We start from the raw sequence: 19121 nt of genomic DNA on the forward strand, positions 1-19121 counted from the left end.
CTCCCTTTCCCTTCTTGCTTATAGGCACATCTCTTCCCTTCCTCTTTCTGCCCCCTCCCCTGCCTGCCACTGCTACTTTCTTCCCTGCTTAGGGGCAGAGAAGCTCCACAGCCAGCTGGGCTGAGTGGGGTCTGATTTCAGTTGGGGAGGGGAAAGCAGCAACAGGGTGGCTGGACAGTAGTTCCCCCCCCCACACACCCTGCCTGGCCCTATGACAGACAAAGAAGGGAAACTCCCTGTCCATCCCTGCTGCTGCTGTGCTGGTCCTCAGATAAACTCAGTCCCAATGCATCAAGCAGGACTCTGGTGCTTCCCTGCCCCTGGGACAGGGGAGAAAGGCAGGTGGGGGTAGGGAGGAGGTGTGCCTTCGAGTAGGAAGGAAAATCCTCTCTCCCTTTTCACCTGCTTTAGGAACTTTTAAAAGTCTCTGGAGGCTCCCCTGGTGTAGTGGAATCTGAAACGGGGGTGCAACTACACCAATGTACCCCCTCTGGATCCATCTGAGAATTAACTTCTGCAACCGATCAGTAAACTTGAACCTGAGCCCTTGAAGTACTAACTCATTCAGTCAGTCAATCTCTTTCCTGACAGGCATGTCACTTGCAAGCCTGCTCCAAGCTCAGTTTAGTTTGCATTAGTCTGTAAAGCTAGAATCATTGTTATGAAAGCCTTTTCTGTGTCCAATGGGCACATTTAGACATTCAGAAGCACAAGAATGTGAAATGCTGAATTAAGACAAGATTATATTCCTTCCATGAAACACTTCATTGCAATGTACATGGCCATTTGGTTTTATGAAGTTTAAGTTGTCCAATATCTAAACAAGACCTTGTAATCTGTTCCCAAATGTTGAAATTAAGGGCTGGACTTACTCCTGACCCTTGTACCCAATTGTCTGTTAACAATCTATTTCAGTTTCCAAGAGTCAACAACTTTGCCTGCAAAAAAAAGATGAAGTGCCACGACAACTGCATGCAATTATAAAAGAAATGCAGATGCCCTGGCAATAAACACACCAGAAAAAACACAATCATGGCAATAGAGCAATCTTCTTCCCATGTGTTTCTGTGGGGCTCTTACCTTTCCACCTCAGCCCTCTGACTGGGATTAGTGATGGCTGCTATGTACTGCATAATGTATTTACTAGCCTCTGTTTTTCCAGCTCCACTCTCACCTAAGGAAAGACAGCAAAGGGTACCATAAGCCAAGAAAAGAACAGAAGTCAAGGGAAATCACCAGTCACTGCAGTCATGTCCCATTTCTATGTTAATAGCTTAAAAGCATTTTTGCCTTTGAACTGCTTTTTAATATAATTGTAGCCTTGCCTGGTTGTTAATTTCGAACTAGTGATGTATGATTTCACAGGTTTGTACAAGACCTAGGAAGCAGGGGATCAAAAAGAATATTGTTATAAGAAAAAAGTTGGCACATAGAGGCTTGCAAGTAGCCAGGCAGTGAAGTCTAATACAAGAAACTAGTGTTCAGCTATCTTGGTCTCTTGCTTCTGAGGCTACTAGAGCATAGGGACATCATGGAAATGAAGTACCAGGATCCGGATGGCAACAGTTCACAGCACAAGCTTCTCCTTTTGTTTTGATGGCCAAACTAATGGCTGTGGTTCTAATGCTACAGAAACAATAACCCTAGTCACCTAGGCTGGGGGAGACAGTCACGGCTCTCAAAGAGAAAAGGACAGGACTTAACAGAATCTCTTCTAAACTATTCATTAGAGAAGAGGCATAGCAAGGGGGAAAAATCACTTTCAGCTTACTGCTACACAGAAACATAGATTGAACTAGATGTTGATACAAGCTCTTGAAAACACATAAGGGAATTGTCTTTGAATTACACGTATGCAAACAGCATACAAATGAAGGGTCTAAAAATAGCAAAGTGTTGACATTAGCCAATTTGTTCTACCTCTCCTTTCCTGCTGGAGTATCACAAGAGGGTCAACCAATTCTCAAGTAACAGGAGTGACTTTTCCAGTTTACCTGATATTACAATGCAGGTGTCTTTTGATCGTCTCTTCATAGCCTTGTAAGCAGCATCTGCAATTGCAAACAGGTGAGGAGGCCTCTCATACAGTTCCCGTCCTTTGTACTGTTCAATCATGTCACGCCCATAAATGCTCAAGTTTTTGTAAGGGTTCACAGAAACCACCACTTCTCCAATGAATGTGTAGATCCGTCCTTTTTCAAACCTACCAAGGGAGAGACAGAAGGAGTTAACTGCTGATATAATACTTGAGCATTTGTATTCTGCAATCAAGCTGCCCATTTGGTCAAATAAATCCTCTGAACCAAACTATTTCCATTGCCTGACAATATTCAGAGAAGGTAATAAAATGGTGCTAATGAAACCTATATGGTACATGTCACTCCAGGTGTCCAAGCAACAAGACTGTGAACCGGGACTGGCAATCAGATCCTACAAAAAAAATGATTACTGTTGCACTTGGAAACATTTATAAGGATCTCTTTACTTGGTACCAAGGTAAAAGTGATTAAGTTTAGAATCAGACTTCACTTCATTCTATACATTTCCCAATCAGATTCACCACTCATTTCAGTTATTTCCATAACAACTTGTGGCCCCAAATAAACATCCCAGGTTTTCCATACCATCTGCAAAACAAAATTTTGCTTTCAAGAGTTAATTACAAGGAGCTCTAATACACTGTCCTGCCTGACCAGAGGAATGGATGTCTTGGAGCACTCTGGTAACAGCTGGAGGGACAGAAAATTCTAAGACAGAGGAGGGCAATTATTTTGGGCAGAGGGCCGCTTACTGAGTTTTGGCAAGACATCAAGGGCCGCATGACAGGCAGCCAGGGGCAGATAAATATTAATTTTTTTTCAGGGGCCCCGCGGGCCACAGAATGGCCTGGTGGGCCGCATTTTGCCCACCCCTGTTCTAAGAGAAGACTAAGATGTAGAAAAAAAGAACTTTTCTGCCTTGATGATTTAAGTGGAAATCAAAAGGCTCTCTTCAGAACCAGAGACTTAGAGTAACATTAAACATGGTTTCCAAATTTCATAGAAACTTTGATAGTAAAAATTCTCCAAAATCACCCAAAAACTCTTAGCTAAAAGTAATTTTAGTTTTAGCCAATAATCATCACAATAGTATTAAGCCTTCCTAAAAGCAAATCAGAGGCAGCAGTCTTCATTGTGGAGAACTAAATAAATATAGCCTCAAGTTAGTAGACTGGGTCTTTAAAATTAAAAGTTCTGCAAAAAACAAAGTTTTCCAATCTTAAAATTTTGCCAATAGTCTTCTCGAGCTGCAAAGCTCATGCAAAGTCTCAGGTTAGCTAAAAATAGTATAGCAGGGTCTGTTTCCTCTTTAGAAGGGGCAGGAACCATCATGGGACTCCAGAGCTCTATTTACAAACATCAACTATGATTGCACCTCCTGTTAGTAGCATGTTATTTGTTTTTAAGAATATACCACTAGATGGCACCACAATACACTTATAAACCACTGAAGCAAGGGTCTTCGGCATGGTTGTGGACTACAGTACAATTCCAGCACTTTCTTCTTAAAGTACACATTCATTGTATAAGGCTGGTCTTTTTCTGCTACCCATTTAAGAAATACTACATGGAATACAGTAGCAATTGCAGCAGCCTATGAGCTGGTGTCCTGATGGGTTCAACCCAAGTTGAGATGCACCTGCATAAAATGTGGCCCAACAGCTGAGTCTCCACTTCTACATGGTTCAGGTCACATCACTAACCCTAGCTCTCACAGAGGTGCTTCACTCACCTTATACCACAGGTCTTTTTTTTTTTTTTTTATACCCAAAGAGAAGTTAAAAAAAAAATTTATCTCTCTCTCTCTCTCTCTCTCTCTCTCTCTCTCTCTCTCAAAAGCTGGTCCTAATCTGTATTCTCTATAACATTACAAAGCATTAAATCCAAATTACTTTGTAGCTCATAGATGCATTTAAAAATGTTTCTCTCAGAGCAGTCTGAAGGCTACTCAAAACTACAGATGATCTTGGGAAAATATATATAAGTTACCAGTAAAGTTGAAATATACTGGCTTCTGCAGAGTTGCGGTAAATGCAACACCAAATTATACATGTGGAAACTCATTGGCAGGGGTGACATCAACCTGAAGACCCATTTCAAGCCTGGTGTAAAATAGGTGAGCTCTTGAAATGTTGTTTACCTGTAGGAAGCCAATTAAGAAGTTGCACCTGCCCTAAATCTCAGACTCATTTCTGATGATTTGCCATCCCCTTCCTTGTACAGTATAGCAATTTTGGAGCAGATTCCCTGAGAACACATCCATTTGGTAATTATTGGGTGTTATCCAGCTTGTACAGAGATGCTCCCTTAAAAGAAGTTGCTTTGTTACTGCTTCAGGGGGCAGAAGGCACTCTGGGAACACCTCTGATTATCTGAACCAAAGACAGATACACTCTTTGATGCTGTGAAGCTCAAACAAAAGAACACTAAGGGAAATAAAAGCCATTACAGAGAGAAGCAATCCATCAATAGACCAATTCAATTTTTGGAAATAACTCCTGGAGAAGCCCAGAAGCACAGTGGATAATGTACTCTCCTATTCAAGAATTCCTTCTGCCATCACTACACCAAGCACCTTACCAACACAGAAGGAACCACTGAATAAAAATAAAAGGGCTAGAACAGTGGTTTTCAGACGTCTTACAGTCACAGAACCCTTTCATATCACTTCTGCTATGGTACCCCTACCCCAATCCTAAAGACTGATGCAGAGCCAGGAAACTGAGCCTGACAATGACAGCGTACCACCTCCCAGCCCTCTCCATTACCCCAATCTCTTTGCAGAACCCCTGATGACCTATTGCAGAACCCAGTCTGAAAGACACGAGGATAGAAGATCTTTGGCGTAGCCAGCATATGCCTAAGGGTACAGCTGTGTAATATTCAAGAAAAAACTGTATGAGCACCAACCCCCTGCCCCTTTAAACTGGCAGTTAAATACCACTCCTTCCTATTTAAGTGTTGTGCCAAATACTTATCTCCAAAATCCACAATTCTGGCCTCTTTCTTGAATAATAGATATGTAACTTCCAGTAGCTGAATTTAAGTTTGCTTCCTCCCTGGACAATTTACTGTCTCTAGTCTAGCAAGTTGGATTTGGAACATGCCTTTTGACCAAAGACTGGCCAACTGCAGACCCAACTAAAGCTGTGCCATATAGTTATGTGCAAATTCAATGCTCCTGCTGTTTACTTCCCAGATGATCTTGAGGCTGGAAGTGCTCTCAAAGCAGAGGTTTTTGTTTGTTCTTTTTAAAAACAGTAACTCTCCAGGCTTAAGGAACAGTGCCAACTGATTCTGAAGAATCCCATGGCCAAAAAACATCTCTGCCATGATGCAGGATCTGAAAGTAAGGGAAACCCACGAAAAGGATCCTCCTTTTTAGTCTCCAATGCATAAATATTTCAACATTAGTAGTTCTGTAAGGGGTTTTGAATTTGTAAATGTATATTTCTGTATATCCCCATATCCCATTTTTAGATTACTACTCAGGTTAAAATCAAAATTTAAGTACTCTACAGTGCTGTTTTTAGATGTTCCTAAACTGAGCTTTCATTACACTCCCCTTCTTGTTGATAAAGCCTCTTTTCATCAGACATTGCAGTTCAGCACTGCAGCAGGCCAAGAACAGCAATAGCTGTTTTCCTAGTTGCATTGCTTTGGTGTGAGATTCTTCTAGGGCAAGGAAAAATAAAAACGCATGAAAGCATTAAAAACAAGCAATGACTGCAACTCTAACTGAGGTACAAACAACACAAAATACCTTATTTCACTGGAGTGCCAGATCATTGGACAAAAGGACCTGTTCACTGCCACTGCACAGCCCACAACAGAAAACATTATCTGCCAAGTGGGTGCATGCCAATATGCACATTTTTCTCAATAATCCAGTATCATGTACAAAAAAAGTCACAAATTTGTGAAGATGAACCCCTGTCCATACATTAGTAGTAGCCCTTCTGCTCTGGACCTCCCACTCCCAAGGCCCACCAGGGCCCTAGCCTAGACATGTTTCAGAAGAACTGTAAAACCTTATTTGGGCATGTACTTGGCAAACAAAGCTAGGTTGGGATAGTGTTAAGCATGTTTCTGTTTTGTATCCTCCTGTTTTATAAGCATTTTTCTCTTTATAAGTTATTCAGTTCTCTTTTTAAGCCACCCTGAGCCTCTATTGGAAAGAGTGGCACATAAATATTAATCTATTTGTGGTATTTCAATGGTCATTGTTATGCCTTTACGTTTACTTATCTCATTGCGACTGCCTGCAATCTCCTGCAAGATGTAATATTTCAGTATAGAATTAACTTACATCACTTTGTATTCCCCATTTACTACTTTAGGCTAAGAACAGTCAAAAAGCCAAAGGCTGAATTGATTCAATCTTCACAGGTTAGTCTCCAAACTACTCAGACTGAACCAATAAGCAAATGAACAGACATTCACTTCTGACTCCAGAAATGCAGCCACATGTCTGCATCCTCTATGTAAGTTTGCAGGCTTATTTATATAACAGGGACTTTTTATTCCTTTTCTCCATGAGATTAACAAAACAAACAAACAGAAAAACAAACAAACCCACAGTGATGTACTTTATACACTGAAAAAGTTTCCTAAACACAAGATGTAGGCATAAACAGTAATTCTAATAGTTAGCTATAATACCACCCATACTAAAGTTATTTTTTTAGTGAGGTCCTTACTGCTTGAAAAGAAAGAAGCTTGTAAAAATGAAGTTGCCATGCATTAAATTCTAAGCCAAAGTAACAGCCCTCTGCCAAATAGTAATGAAGCCTTTGCATCCCCAAGAGATCATGGATCTAACTTCCATGGAAAAGGTACTATAGAAAACTGCTCAAGTTGTCCATCAAGTCACCACCAGAGGGCTCATGCTAAGCAGCTCTCAGCAACTGAAACCTAGGATTCCTCCCACCTGACAAATGCTATGGTCAAAAATAAAATACTGTTCTTACCAAGGAAATGATGCAACTTCAAAAATGCACTCAGTCCAAATAAAGAAAAAAAGTTAGCTGGCAAAAGTTGGAACCCATTTTCCAAAACATCTGCAGAATACAGACTGTTAAAGGCACCCTACCATACAACCCACTATGCCAGTTCAAACAATATTTTTAAAAGGGAATTCATCATAATTAATCCTTTGCAACACAACTGCCCAGCACTAGAAGTGATATGCAATCAATTGGGACCAATGAGTGATAATATTACCCTACAGGGGTATTGCTGCTTTTAGATTCATCTAACTTTATGAGATGGCCAACCTGAGAAATAATGTAAGAACAGGTTGCAGTTACATTTAGAGGCAGATAATGAGAAAAAAAAAAGTGACTCAAGGAGTAAAACATACTTTTTTTCAAAATGCATTTCACCAGTCCCTTTTACCCATTGGTCCAATAACCGAGTAGAATTATTAAAGCATTCCAGAAGTTACTTGACTATTGCTCTGAATTCTTTTAAAAAGTGAAACACACAAACATTCGTGTTTATTTTGTACAGGGAAAGAAGGTTGTCTTGTTTGACATTTTCACTGTGCAGATTTGTTTTGGTTCAGTGTATACACAAATGCTTGGTTCAACATATACACAAACAAATTAAAAAGTTAAATTGCTAAACCAAAGTGCAGTAAAAGGTGTGCATCAGGAACTGGGAGAAAGTCTGTTCGCCAGGGCACCCCAAGGGAAGACAAGGTCAAATGGTCACAAACTACTGGAAGACCATTTTAGACTGGACACAAGGAAAAACTTCTTTACCATCCAAGTCTCCAGAGTCTGGAACAGATTTCTCCCAGATGTAGTGCAAGCACCTATTCTGGATACCTTTAATAAATGTCTGGATGCTTATCTTACTGGGGTGATCTGACCACAGCTGACTTCCTGCCCCTTGGGCAGGAGGCTGGACCCAAAGATCTCGCAGGGTCTCTTCTAGCCCTAATGTCTATGAAATCAATAGTCTATTCAGTTTGGTCCTCTCCTCTTCCAGCGTGCCAGACGCTTAAAGAAAATACAGTAGGTCTCACTACTTGCAGCTCCTCTTTAAACTGCCAACAAAGAGTTACTTCCAGCTTCCCTGCAAACTGATTTACAGCTAGGTTCTGTTTATAACAGTGTCACAATTAAGTCTGTTTGATTTACAACATGTTAGATTATTCTAAACATATCATAAGGTATAAAAGGTGGTTAAGATAGAATTTCACCTGTTGGACTAACACTTGCTTAACTTTTTATTAATGATTCATTATAACAACCATTTAAATATTAAGCCTGACTACATTATTTCACTTTTAACTTGTGCATGACAGCAGAGCAAGTCCAGCAGTTGTGGTGTTAAACTTGGGGCTCAGGAGACACATTCGCTTCCCCACTTGACTTCCTGCATGACCTGAGCTATATCCACAAAGAAACTAAAGTGTGATGCTGAGCATCAACAAAGCCTAACTTTCAGGCACTCAACCCCTGAAGTGGAATCCAAGCTCGGTGTCAAGAACAAATGCTGAAGAGAAGGGTAGGTCTTAACCCCAACCCTTTCTGGGTCTGGCCACCCACATTTGCTCAGAGTTCACAACCCTGAATTCCCTCCTGGAGTAAGGCCCCAAAGCCAATTCTATAAATAACTGAGAAGGGCTCACTGCTTTCCTTAAAGCACAGCCAGTGAGGCCAAAGTGAAGGCGATGCTATTGTCATACAATAACTACTGGTTCAACCTTTTGCATGTGATGTAACCTTTTACACCTGGCTTCAAGTCCACACACTGCCTGTAGGGCTTAAACCCAAACTCCAGGAGGTGCTCTAATCACTAGGTTACAGAGCACTCTGTTGAAGACATTTCATTTTGCACAGTGCAGATGAAGACTCCTTGGGGACAGATGAAGCATGACTAACCTTGTGATTAGGGTATTCATCTGAGAGAAGAAAGACTGGGGTTCTGGTGCCTGCTCAAAAGTCTAGATTATTATTATCTATAATAAAAACAGTCCTTGGAAAATGGATCCCTATGCAGCTTCAACATTAGGCTGCTCTGCCCTGTCAAGACAGCACATCTTTAGGCACTCAAACGTAACCTCCATAGAAACTCAAGTACCAATCAGATTGGGCAGCAGTTGACCTGAAATTTTAAGTATCTATATTTTGTGACATCAAGCATCTGGATCTACTTCAATCCTTCCGTGGTTCTGTGCCTCAGGTCCCAATTGTTCCTCAGATGACTGAAAGATTTGGATGTTACAATGGATGCTCAATAAGCATACACAGACACACAACCTAAAGAGACCATTACTTGGTTACTAAGATCAGAGGGGCTCTCTACTAAATATCAGTTTGCTTTTAGAGAGTGGGATGAATAAAAATCCATCATAGGAACCGTCTGATCCCTGCATTTTTAGGGCAATGGGTTCTCACAGAACACACCATTTTTTTCCTTGCTGGAATGACTCAAGCAAAGCTAGAAAAAAAATAGATTTTGTGTGGAGTTTGAACACGTCAAATACCCCAAATTCTATGTTTGTTAGAAAATACTTGTCTACAAGTAACTATCAATCATTTCTTATTGACCACCACCATCTAAGCTAAAATCAAATTCATGCTTTTTTCAGGACTTGTCTAGACTTTGAAATGCACCTTTCTAATCAAAGACAATAGTTTATGCTCATGTTTTAAAATTCCAGTGGAGACAGGGTAATTTGTATTTTAGCATAAACAGTTAAGAAGTGGTTTAGGATGTTTTCAGTTGGGAATCCTAATTTATTCAGTTCTTTTAGTAGTGAAGTATCACTTACCCACTAGAAACACTTGTAAGATGTGTAACTTCATATCTAGGCACAAAGTAACATGTTTTCCTCAGACTTCAGGACATTTATTTAACTGAGCTAATTAAATTGTCTTCACCTCTAAAGGCATTTCTCATGTGCAATTCCAATCCTCTTTTGTGATTCTGAGGCACCTCATCAAATAACTTCTTCAAGCTTGTTCCTCAAGCAGATAGAAGAACTAATTTCAGGTTTTAATAAGTTATGTATCACTTATTTTAAAGTGCATATTATCTAGACAATCAAGAGAGCTGATGTTCTCAGTAAAGCCAGATGAAGACAAAAAGTAGCCAATATTCTCGCCTTGCTACAGCCCAGAGGAAGGGGAAGGAAGGGACATCACCTTTCAGTCACTCCAGCTGTCTTGCTGTTAAGAAAACAGCTCAAGTTTTGAAAATTCTTAATATGCCCCAAATGTCTTAATTACCACTATAAAAATTCTCATGCTAGTATTGGCTTTACTATTTCTGTATTAAAAAAAAGTGTTGCCAGTTTAACAAAATAGGAAATGCCATTCACAGTGCATTCTGCACCACTCCTTTCCTGTACGGGAGGGAACAGAAAGGGCAGGACAAGGAATAAGTAAATTCATTCATGTACAATTTTTGCAATCAAGTTAAACAGGGTAAAGTCTCCTTTGAAGGCCATATGCCACTACAAAGGATCATGGAAACTAAGACTTGGATTCCCTGTGGGAAATAAGCTGCAGTGCCACAACCTTGTCATTAATCCAGTCAAATTACAGCCAGAACTCATTTAACAAGACTGCTTCAGCTTTTATACACAGCCAGACCTCCTGACTTTTCTATATAGCTTTGCAAGCCACTTTGATCAGTTGAGACAGTTAACATACATCTTCTAGAAGGCAGGACAGCATGGCAACTTGTAGACTAATTTGTTCAGAGAGGCATGAACTTTCAGAGGCTACAGAAGTAGGCAACTAACACTGCTAACTACTCTACACGTCTTCAGTTTTTCTCCAGTTACAGGTCTGAGGACTGCTGAACAGAAACTCAAACTGTAAAGGTTACAAAGTAGCTATGATGGATCCTAGTCTTATTCCCTTTCAAGAACTAGCAAATTGGAAACTGGAATATTTACTAAGATTCCTCTCCTTAAAAATAGGTTACAAAGTACTAACCTTGCACTGAAAAAATGCCAAACCACTAAACATAAGAGACACTGAATACTTTCATTTCTGTTTGCGTCAACAGGCAGCATGAACCGACTCCCCCACGCTGAGGGCAACACTACAAATCTTTCTGGTACACATGTATCTGTAGGCACAAGTTGTAGACATTATCAGGTATGAGAAAAAAGGATTTTCCTATAGGCAGCTGAGCAGGTACAGGGAGACCCCTGTTCCCAGTCCACGTCCTAGGAGACCTGCTATTCACGCTAGGCTGGGGCAAAAAAAAGCTAAAAGATATTTCTGTCCAGGGCTGGGAGTCGCCTCCATATTTTCATTGTGGACAATCTGACTGGCTGTTAAAAATACATATCATGCTCCAAGCAGTCACCCATCAAAGTACAGAGATGACACTAGGTAGCAGCAAAAGAAAGAGCAAGTGCATAGTTTAGCATACATCAGAAAGTTGGGGGGGGGGGGGGGGGGCGGGGCCCAGAGGGCATGGAAATCGTCACCTTTTAAAGGAGAATTATCCCAAACACCATCAGTTAAAAAAAGAAAGAAAAAAAGAAACATCAACAAAGATTACAAATACAGGTACAAGTGGAAAGTACACAAAGAGCTGACAAGCAAGGTCAAATAGCAAAGGTAATTAATCTTTATGGGGAAAATAAAGAAAGTGGGAGCAAAGATTAAAAAGTAACCTAGGTTCTTCCACCCACACTCACCGTTTGGCTTTGAAATAGAACAGGTGCATAGGATGCCTCTCCTCCAAGTGTGGAGGTAGGGAACTGTTCTCTTCTACTCACTCCCTTTCTTCTCTAGGTTGTGTGGAGCAACTCCATGATTAGTTACAGGTATCCACATCTGTCCTGTACAGAGTTTAACTGGACCTCAATAGGAGGTATCCACACTTCATTACCAGGGGATAAGCCACTGGATTTGAATGTATTTTATCCCCGAATTTACTGATAAAGACAAGTCAAGCCAGGCCAGGCCAGTGGCTTGGCAGAAATCCACATCATGCAGGAGGTATAGGTTTTGATTTCTAATCTTTGGATCACTGAAGCCTAAAATCTTCAGATGGCAGCCACAGCCCATTGTACAAGGGCTGGCTCAACCTGCATTCCTCAACAGCAAGTCATTCTCCCAGCAAAACTGCAGTAGCAATAACATGCTGCCACTAACTCAGAAGTGTCAACTGAGCAGAACTGGAGTGATCCTTGGGTTATTGGACCATGACCCGCAATTCCGCAGAGAGGACTTGCTCGGGCAGGATGGGCTTCATCTCTCCCCAAAAGGTAAGCATGTTTTTTCTTCCAGGCTGGCTGATCTTGTACAGCGAGCATTAAACTAGGTTCACCGGGAGATGGGGACGCAGAGGAACATGAGGACACTTCGCTGTCAAGCCAAGCGAGGAGCACAGGTAATACCCAGGTAAGTGACAGGGGCCAGGGCAGACTTGGGAACAAGGGGGCAGCATAGGCACCTACAGGAGGCCTCAAGTGCCTCTGCATAAATCCTTGAAGCATGGGGAATAAGCAAGAGGAACTCGCCCTCCTGCTACCTAGCAAAAACCCAGACCTAGTGGGGCTCACAGAAACCTGGTGGGATTCTGCCCATGACTGGGCAGTGGACATCCAGGGATACAGGCTGTACAGGAGGGACAGAGCAGGGAAAAGAGGCAGGGGGTAGCACCATTTGTCAAACAGCAATACACATTCTTAATGATCAGGATGGGGGGTTGGAGGAAGGGCAAAATGAGGCACTCTGGGTAAGAGTGCAAGGAGGGCATGGGGAAAAGGACTTGTTAGTGGGCATCTACTACAGACCGCCTCACCAGGGAGAAAAGCTGGACCTGGAATTCTCAGGTCAGCTCATGGAGGCTGTAAGGACAAAGGATGTGGTAGTCATGGGTGACCTAAACTACCCAGACATCTGCTGGGAGGAGCAGTGAGCCGGGTCCGACCACTCACATAGGTTCCTAGCCAGGATTCAGTACCTCCACCTAACCCAGGAGGTGCATAGTCCCACCAGGAGAAATCCTTGCTGGACTTGGTCCTTGCCACAGGCAATGACCTGGTAAGGGGTCTGCGGGTATTCAACCACCTGGGCAACAGTGATCATCGCCTGCTGGAATTTACTATCCAGCACAGGATGGTGAAAGCAAGCAGCAAGGCAGAGGTCCTCGACTTCAGGAGGGCCAACTTCTGTAAGCTAAGAAGGTTGGTAGGAGAGGCATTGGGGTCTCAGAGCATCAGTGAGATGGGGGTCCAAGAAAGGTGGCTGTTCCTCAAGGAGACAATCCTCTGAGCTCAAAGGGGGTCAGTCCCAATGCACACCAAGGTGGGCAGGAGTGCTAAGAAGCCCCCAGGGCTCAGCAAAGGCATCCAGGGATGCCTCAGGTCAAAAAAAGGAAGCATACAAACAGTGAAAGCAAGGGGCTATCACCAAGGCGGATTACACCTCCATGGCTCCGGGCTGCAGGGAGGCTGTTAGGAAGGCCAAGGCAGAGATGGAGCTAGGACTAGAGACCAGAATTAAGGATAATAAAAAGTCCTTTCAAATACAAAGGGAGTAAGGCGGCGGCACCGGGTAACGTGGGGCCCCTACAGGATAGGACAGGCAATCCGGTGATTGCAGCAAATGAAAAAGCTGACCTCTTCCACAAATTCTTTGCCTACATGTTCCTGAACAGAAACCGAGACATCTCCCCCACTAGAACTGCAGACAGACCCGGGGCAGCACAGCCATGCCTAGGGTCAGGGATGATCTAGTTAAGGAACTTTTGGAGGGGTTGGACATATTTAAATCCATAGGTCCAGATGCTCTTCACACAAGGGTGCTGAGGGAATTGACAGGGGTCATAGCGGAGCCCCTGGCACGGATCTATGAGCGCTCGTGGGGCACTGGCCAGGTACTAGAGGATTGGAAAAGAGCCATTGTGGTCCCCATTTACAAAAAGGGGATGGAGGACCCAGAAAATTATAGGACAGTCAGTCTTACCTCGGTCCTTGGGAAAACCTTTGAGAAAATTATCAAGAAGCGCATCTGAAAGGGCCCAGCAAGGGAGGTAATGCTCAGGGGCAATCAACATGGGTTCACTGAGGGTAGGTCCTGCCTGACTAACCTGGTTTCTTTTTATGATCAGATCACAAAGCCCCTGGAAAAGGTGTCGGGGTGGATGTCGTCTTCCTGGACTTTAAGAAGGCCTTTGACACAGTTTCCCACCACATTCTCTTAAAAAACTAGGTGACTGTGGCATTGATGCCCACACAGACAGATGGGTGGCAAATTGGCTAGATGCTCGCACCCAGAGAGTGGTGGTGGACAGGTCATTTTTGACCTGGAGGGATGTGGGCACAGTGGAGTCCCCCAAGGCTCACTCCTGGGGCCTGTACTGTTCAACATCTTTATCAGCCATCTGGATGCGGGTGTGGAATACACGCTGTCCAAATTCGCTGACAACACCAAGTTGTGGGGCGAGGTGGGCACGCTGGAGGGGAGGGACAGAATCCAGCTAGATCTAGACAAATTACAGAGGTGGGAGGATGAAAACAGGATGGACTTCAGCGCAGAGAAATGCAAGGTGCTGCATCTTGGGAGAAGGAACCACCAACACACCTATAGGCTGGGGAACACCCTTCTTGTCAACATGGTGGCAGAAAGGTATCTTCGACTCATTGTTGACTCCAGGATGAACTTAAGCCACCAATGCGAGGAAGCAGTCAGGAAGGCTAACCACACCTTGTTGTGCATCTACAGATGCATCACAAGCAGGTCCAGGGAGGTGACCCTTCCCCTCTGTGCAGCATTGGTCAGGCCACAGTTGGAGTACTGCGTCCAGTTCTGGGTGCTGCACTTCAAGAGGGATGTGGCTAGCATTGAGATGGTCCAGAGGAGGGCCACTTGCATGGTCAAGGGGCAGCAGGGCAGGCCCAAGGAAGAGAGGCTAAAGGGCCTGAACCTATTCAGTCCCCACAAGAGAAGGCTAAGAGGGTATCTGGTGGCCATTTACAAAAAACTCACTGGGGGAACCAGCAGGAATTGGGGGAAGCTCTGTTCCCCCAGGCACCACCCAGGGTTACTAGGAATAACAGCCACAAATTGTTAGAGAAAAGGTTCAGGCTGGACATCAGGAGACATTACTTTACAGTCAGAGCTGCCAGGCTCTGGAATGGGCTCTCAAGCAAGGTGGTGCTCTCTCCTATCCTGGGGGTCTTTAAGAGGAGGCTGGACAGATATTTGGCTGGGGTGATATGACCATATAATATCTGATATGATATGGCTGGGGTGATATTACCATGGCACCCATTGTTGCCCGGGGCAGAGGGGTCAGACCTGATGATCTGTTTAAGTCCCTTCCGACGCTAAGCCCTATGAATCTATGATCCATGTGCATAAGAAAGTGAGGTACTGTTTTTTCTTCCCTTTTCACTCTGCCCCCTTCAATACAGTTAGGAGAAGAAAACGTTATTTGCTTTATTGCTGATGACATTCACTAGTACCCCTGCAGAAAGGAACAGGTTCAGAAGACATAAGGATTGTTGTACTAAACACTAGGGTTACCATACATCCACGTTTTCCCAGGCCTATCCTCTTTTTGGATCCTCCAATCTCTGTCCAGGCAGTTTTTTTAAATATCAAACATCTGGGCTTTTGGTTTGCTCAGCATTAATGTGCATTAATGTGTTTCCCGGCACTTCCTGGCTCACCCTAGCAAGGAGCTGCGGGGAGGGTGAGGCAGGGGTACCATGTGCGTGTTGCACGTGGCCAGGATGCAGCCATGCAGGTTGCTGGGAACAGCCCTGGCACCTGGATGCAGGTAAGTCTACAGGGAGTGGGGATTGGGGGGGGTCAGCGTTTGGGCACGGTGGGGGAGTGACGAGAGAGACAGAGACAATGTGTGTACAGGGGCCAGTGCAGAAGGGGGAAGATGTCCAGACACTGGGGTGCAGCAGGGCAGGGGGGAGGCACCTGCCCCTCCAGTTGGGGGAAGGGGGTGGAGTGGCCCTTCAGGCGCAGCAGGGAGCTGTGTGGCCGGGCCGGCACCCTTGCTTGCAGGGAAGGGGTAGCTGGGAGACACTGCAGGGCTATGGGAAGCAGGAGGCCGTGGGTCAGGAGTGAGAGGCACCAGCAGAACTGCAGTGGAGGGGGCTGTGGCATATCACTGCCCCCACAATCATATACTGCCACCTTCCAGCCCCCCCCTCTGACCCAACAGGTGTCTTTTTTATTACTGGACATATGGTAACACTAACTAACACTAACCAGCAAGATCAACAGCATTTATTTATTAAAAGTGTAGTGTATCATCCTCCCAAGTAATATACATTAGGTTGTACATGTATTAGAATGACAAACTATTGTGTTTAGCTGAACAAAATCGCTGTTTGTTAATGCTACCCTCAAATGCCAAGGTAGAAGCATAACGTCAGACAGATTTTTCTTTGTAGATGTTCAGAGACTCCTTTTACTGTCAGCTGGCCATGAGTTACTGATGCTCAGATGCTCCATTGTTCTGCTAAAAAGAAATACTCTGCATTTGTTAAACGCACGCCCAGTGCTGATGTGTGGACATTGCTGGAAATTCCTGAATACAGCATTGTTTGGAATCAGGGCTTTTGGATGCTAGATCAAATTTAACTGAAAACACACCCAAGAATCATCTTGCAGTGGTAGAATATGGAAGGTATTCTCTTGTGACCATTCCAAGAGGCTTAGATGTTTCATAAGTGGCACTCCAAAATAAAATGCATTGTCCTTTAAGCTGCTTCAAACCAAACAACATGGTGCTCCACCAGTCTATTTTTGTGCCCACTTAGGGCTTTTCAGATATAATTGCCAATAAAATATTAGTCTGCCTGTAGCAGTGATCAACCATTACAGCTCATGTAGGCAGGAATGCATAGAACAATGTCCTTTTACAGCAAAGCAGGAAAATTTACAGCTCTATTTTCAGTCATGAGACTAGACATTACAGAATAGCTTAAAAATTAAAATTGCAATTGTGTTTTATACTAGGCAAGGACCCAAAAGCCAAAACCACAAGTTCTCATTGGCTACAGAAGAGCACCATTTTAAATATCCCAGTTCAGGGCCAAAATTCCAGGTAAAGATTATATTAAGATGCACTGCTCATTGCAAGCCACTCTACAGAGTACCACCAACACTTTCCTGAAGGGCAGATACTGCTTACTGAAGTCTGGCTCAGAGAAGGAAAGAGTCTCACAGGCACTGCATAAAAGGATCAAAAAATGCAAACCGAAAAGCAAGTATGGTTCACCAGAATATGCCTGCTAAGTGATCAACCTGCAGAGCAGCAAATACTTGTGCTCAACATACTTACAGCAGCTTTTCCCCCCTTTATGGAGTATTGCTGAACACCCCAGTGCCACACAGTTCTCTCAAAGAAAGCTTTCCAGCCTTTTGAAAGCGCTGCATACTATCAGTAGGGAAAAAAAGTTAAACGGGCAACAAGACTGTTTCAAGGAAAATTTCACACCATCCGTTTCTTTTGTCTCCAGCACTAGCAGTATTTCAAAAGCAGCTATTCTAGAGTGTAAAGCTAAGAGAGGGTTCACAATCTTAAGAGTATCAGTGTTAAAAAAAAAAAAAAAAGAGGCCCAGTAAATAACTGAGTCTAAGAGTTTTGTTTTTCCAATGAAAGGCTACTAATGCCTTACAGAAAGCTCTGTTTTAGGAATAATTCTGGAGTATGGATTTCTTTTATTCATTTTGCCTTTTCATTAGAGCTAGAGTAGTTTGTTTTCATTCAAAGTAATAAACCTGACCTCACAGCCGGGTGCTGGGAAAGAGATTATAATATCACAGAGGATTATGACCTTAAGGAGGGAATGAGGAGCCAAAAGCTGAGAATGTAAGGCCAACAAGTCTTTTAGCATGTAAGAGAAAACAGAAAGCCTGCTCATATTTTGCATGGTAGAAAATAAAGGCAGAACAGATTTTCACCATATATAAAAGTAGAGATACGTATCTACTTTAGTTAGCTTCTTTCTTTCTCTCTACATTCACACAATGTGTATTTTATATCTACAGCAAGTGAGAAAGCACACACCCACACCTCTAAGAGGCAGGGTAGATTCACAGCATCAGATGAAGTGAGCTCTAGCCCACAAAAGCTTATGATACAATATACATACAGTGAGAATCCACCGCCCTAAAAATACAGGGATTGGACAGTTTCTATGATGTATTTTTATTCATCCCACTCCCTAAAAGTAAAGCATGTGATACTTAGTAGGGAGTCCTCTGATCTTAGTGATCAAGTAATGGTCTCCCTAGATTATGCATGTCTGTATATGCTTATCTGGCATCCATTGCTGTGGGGTCTGAAATAAATAAATAAATATATTCTTGTGCTTGTGCTATGTATATACATAGCACAAGCATATACATGTATATATAGCTTAAGCTAAATATACACATAGCATAGGCTTTCATGGGTGTGACCTCTCTTCCTCAGATGCTGTGAATCCACCCTGCCTTTTACATGACTTCAGCCTAAACACAGCTACCTACTAGTAGAAAATAAAGTACAAATATTAGCCTTGTTGCAGTCAACTTGCATGTCGCTTTCCATTTTCCATTCTGGGCCTTGTTTTCATTCATTTCTTACTCATTTAATTTTTAATTACAGGAGTCACCATCATTATAAGGCCTCAGAGTGAAATAATAATAATCAAAACAGATTCAATACTGTATTTGCATTGAAATCCAAATTTTAACAGTACTTCACCTTTAAATTCTGAAAGAAAGGGACTGGCAGACAGAAGCACAATCATTTTATTCATGCCCCTGATTTATCCATCATTCAAACCAACCATAAAAAAGTGACATTTAAAAAAAATTTAAACTGCATTAAACTGGCAAGCAGAAATAATTAAAAAAAAAATATTGGGAGCAGTGAAAGTAAAAACTGAGTTTAAAAATGTTTAAATAACCCAACCCATTTACATAAAACACTCAGATTTACATGTTGCTTCACAAACCCTCAACTCGATCCAAGTCAAAGTTTTTAAAAGTCATTTAAAACTAATTTAGAAAGCCCTTATTTGAACTGACTCATCACAATGTGTTAATTTTCTAGCTCAGATTAGTCAAATGATCAGTCTTT

The 19121-nt window shown here is 42.7% G+C and overlaps 1 protein-coding gene across 1 annotated transcript in view; it reads right to left on the minus strand.

Annotated features, from left to right (window-relative positions):
• Positions 1 to 19121, minus strand: part of MYO1D (myosin ID) — a 274772-nt gene that overhangs the window by 212764 nt on the left and 42887 nt on the right. Inside the window, exons 2-3 of the mRNA XM_014596285.3 lie at positions 1995 to 2203; positions 1081 to 1174 (exon numbers count right to left, since the gene is read on the minus strand). Of these exons, the coding sequence (XP_014451771.1) occupies positions 1081 to 1174; positions 1995 to 2203 (303 nt within the window). The remainder of the gene's footprint in view (positions 1 to 1080; positions 1175 to 1994; positions 2204 to 19121) is intronic.

This window comes from Alligator mississippiensis, chromosome 4 (genome assembly GCF_030867095.1).
Source record: "Alligator mississippiensis isolate rAllMis1 chromosome 4, rAllMis1, whole genome shotgun sequence".
In the NCBI taxonomy this organism is placed as follows: domain Eukaryota; kingdom Metazoa; phylum Chordata; order Crocodylia; family Alligatoridae; genus Alligator; species Alligator mississippiensis.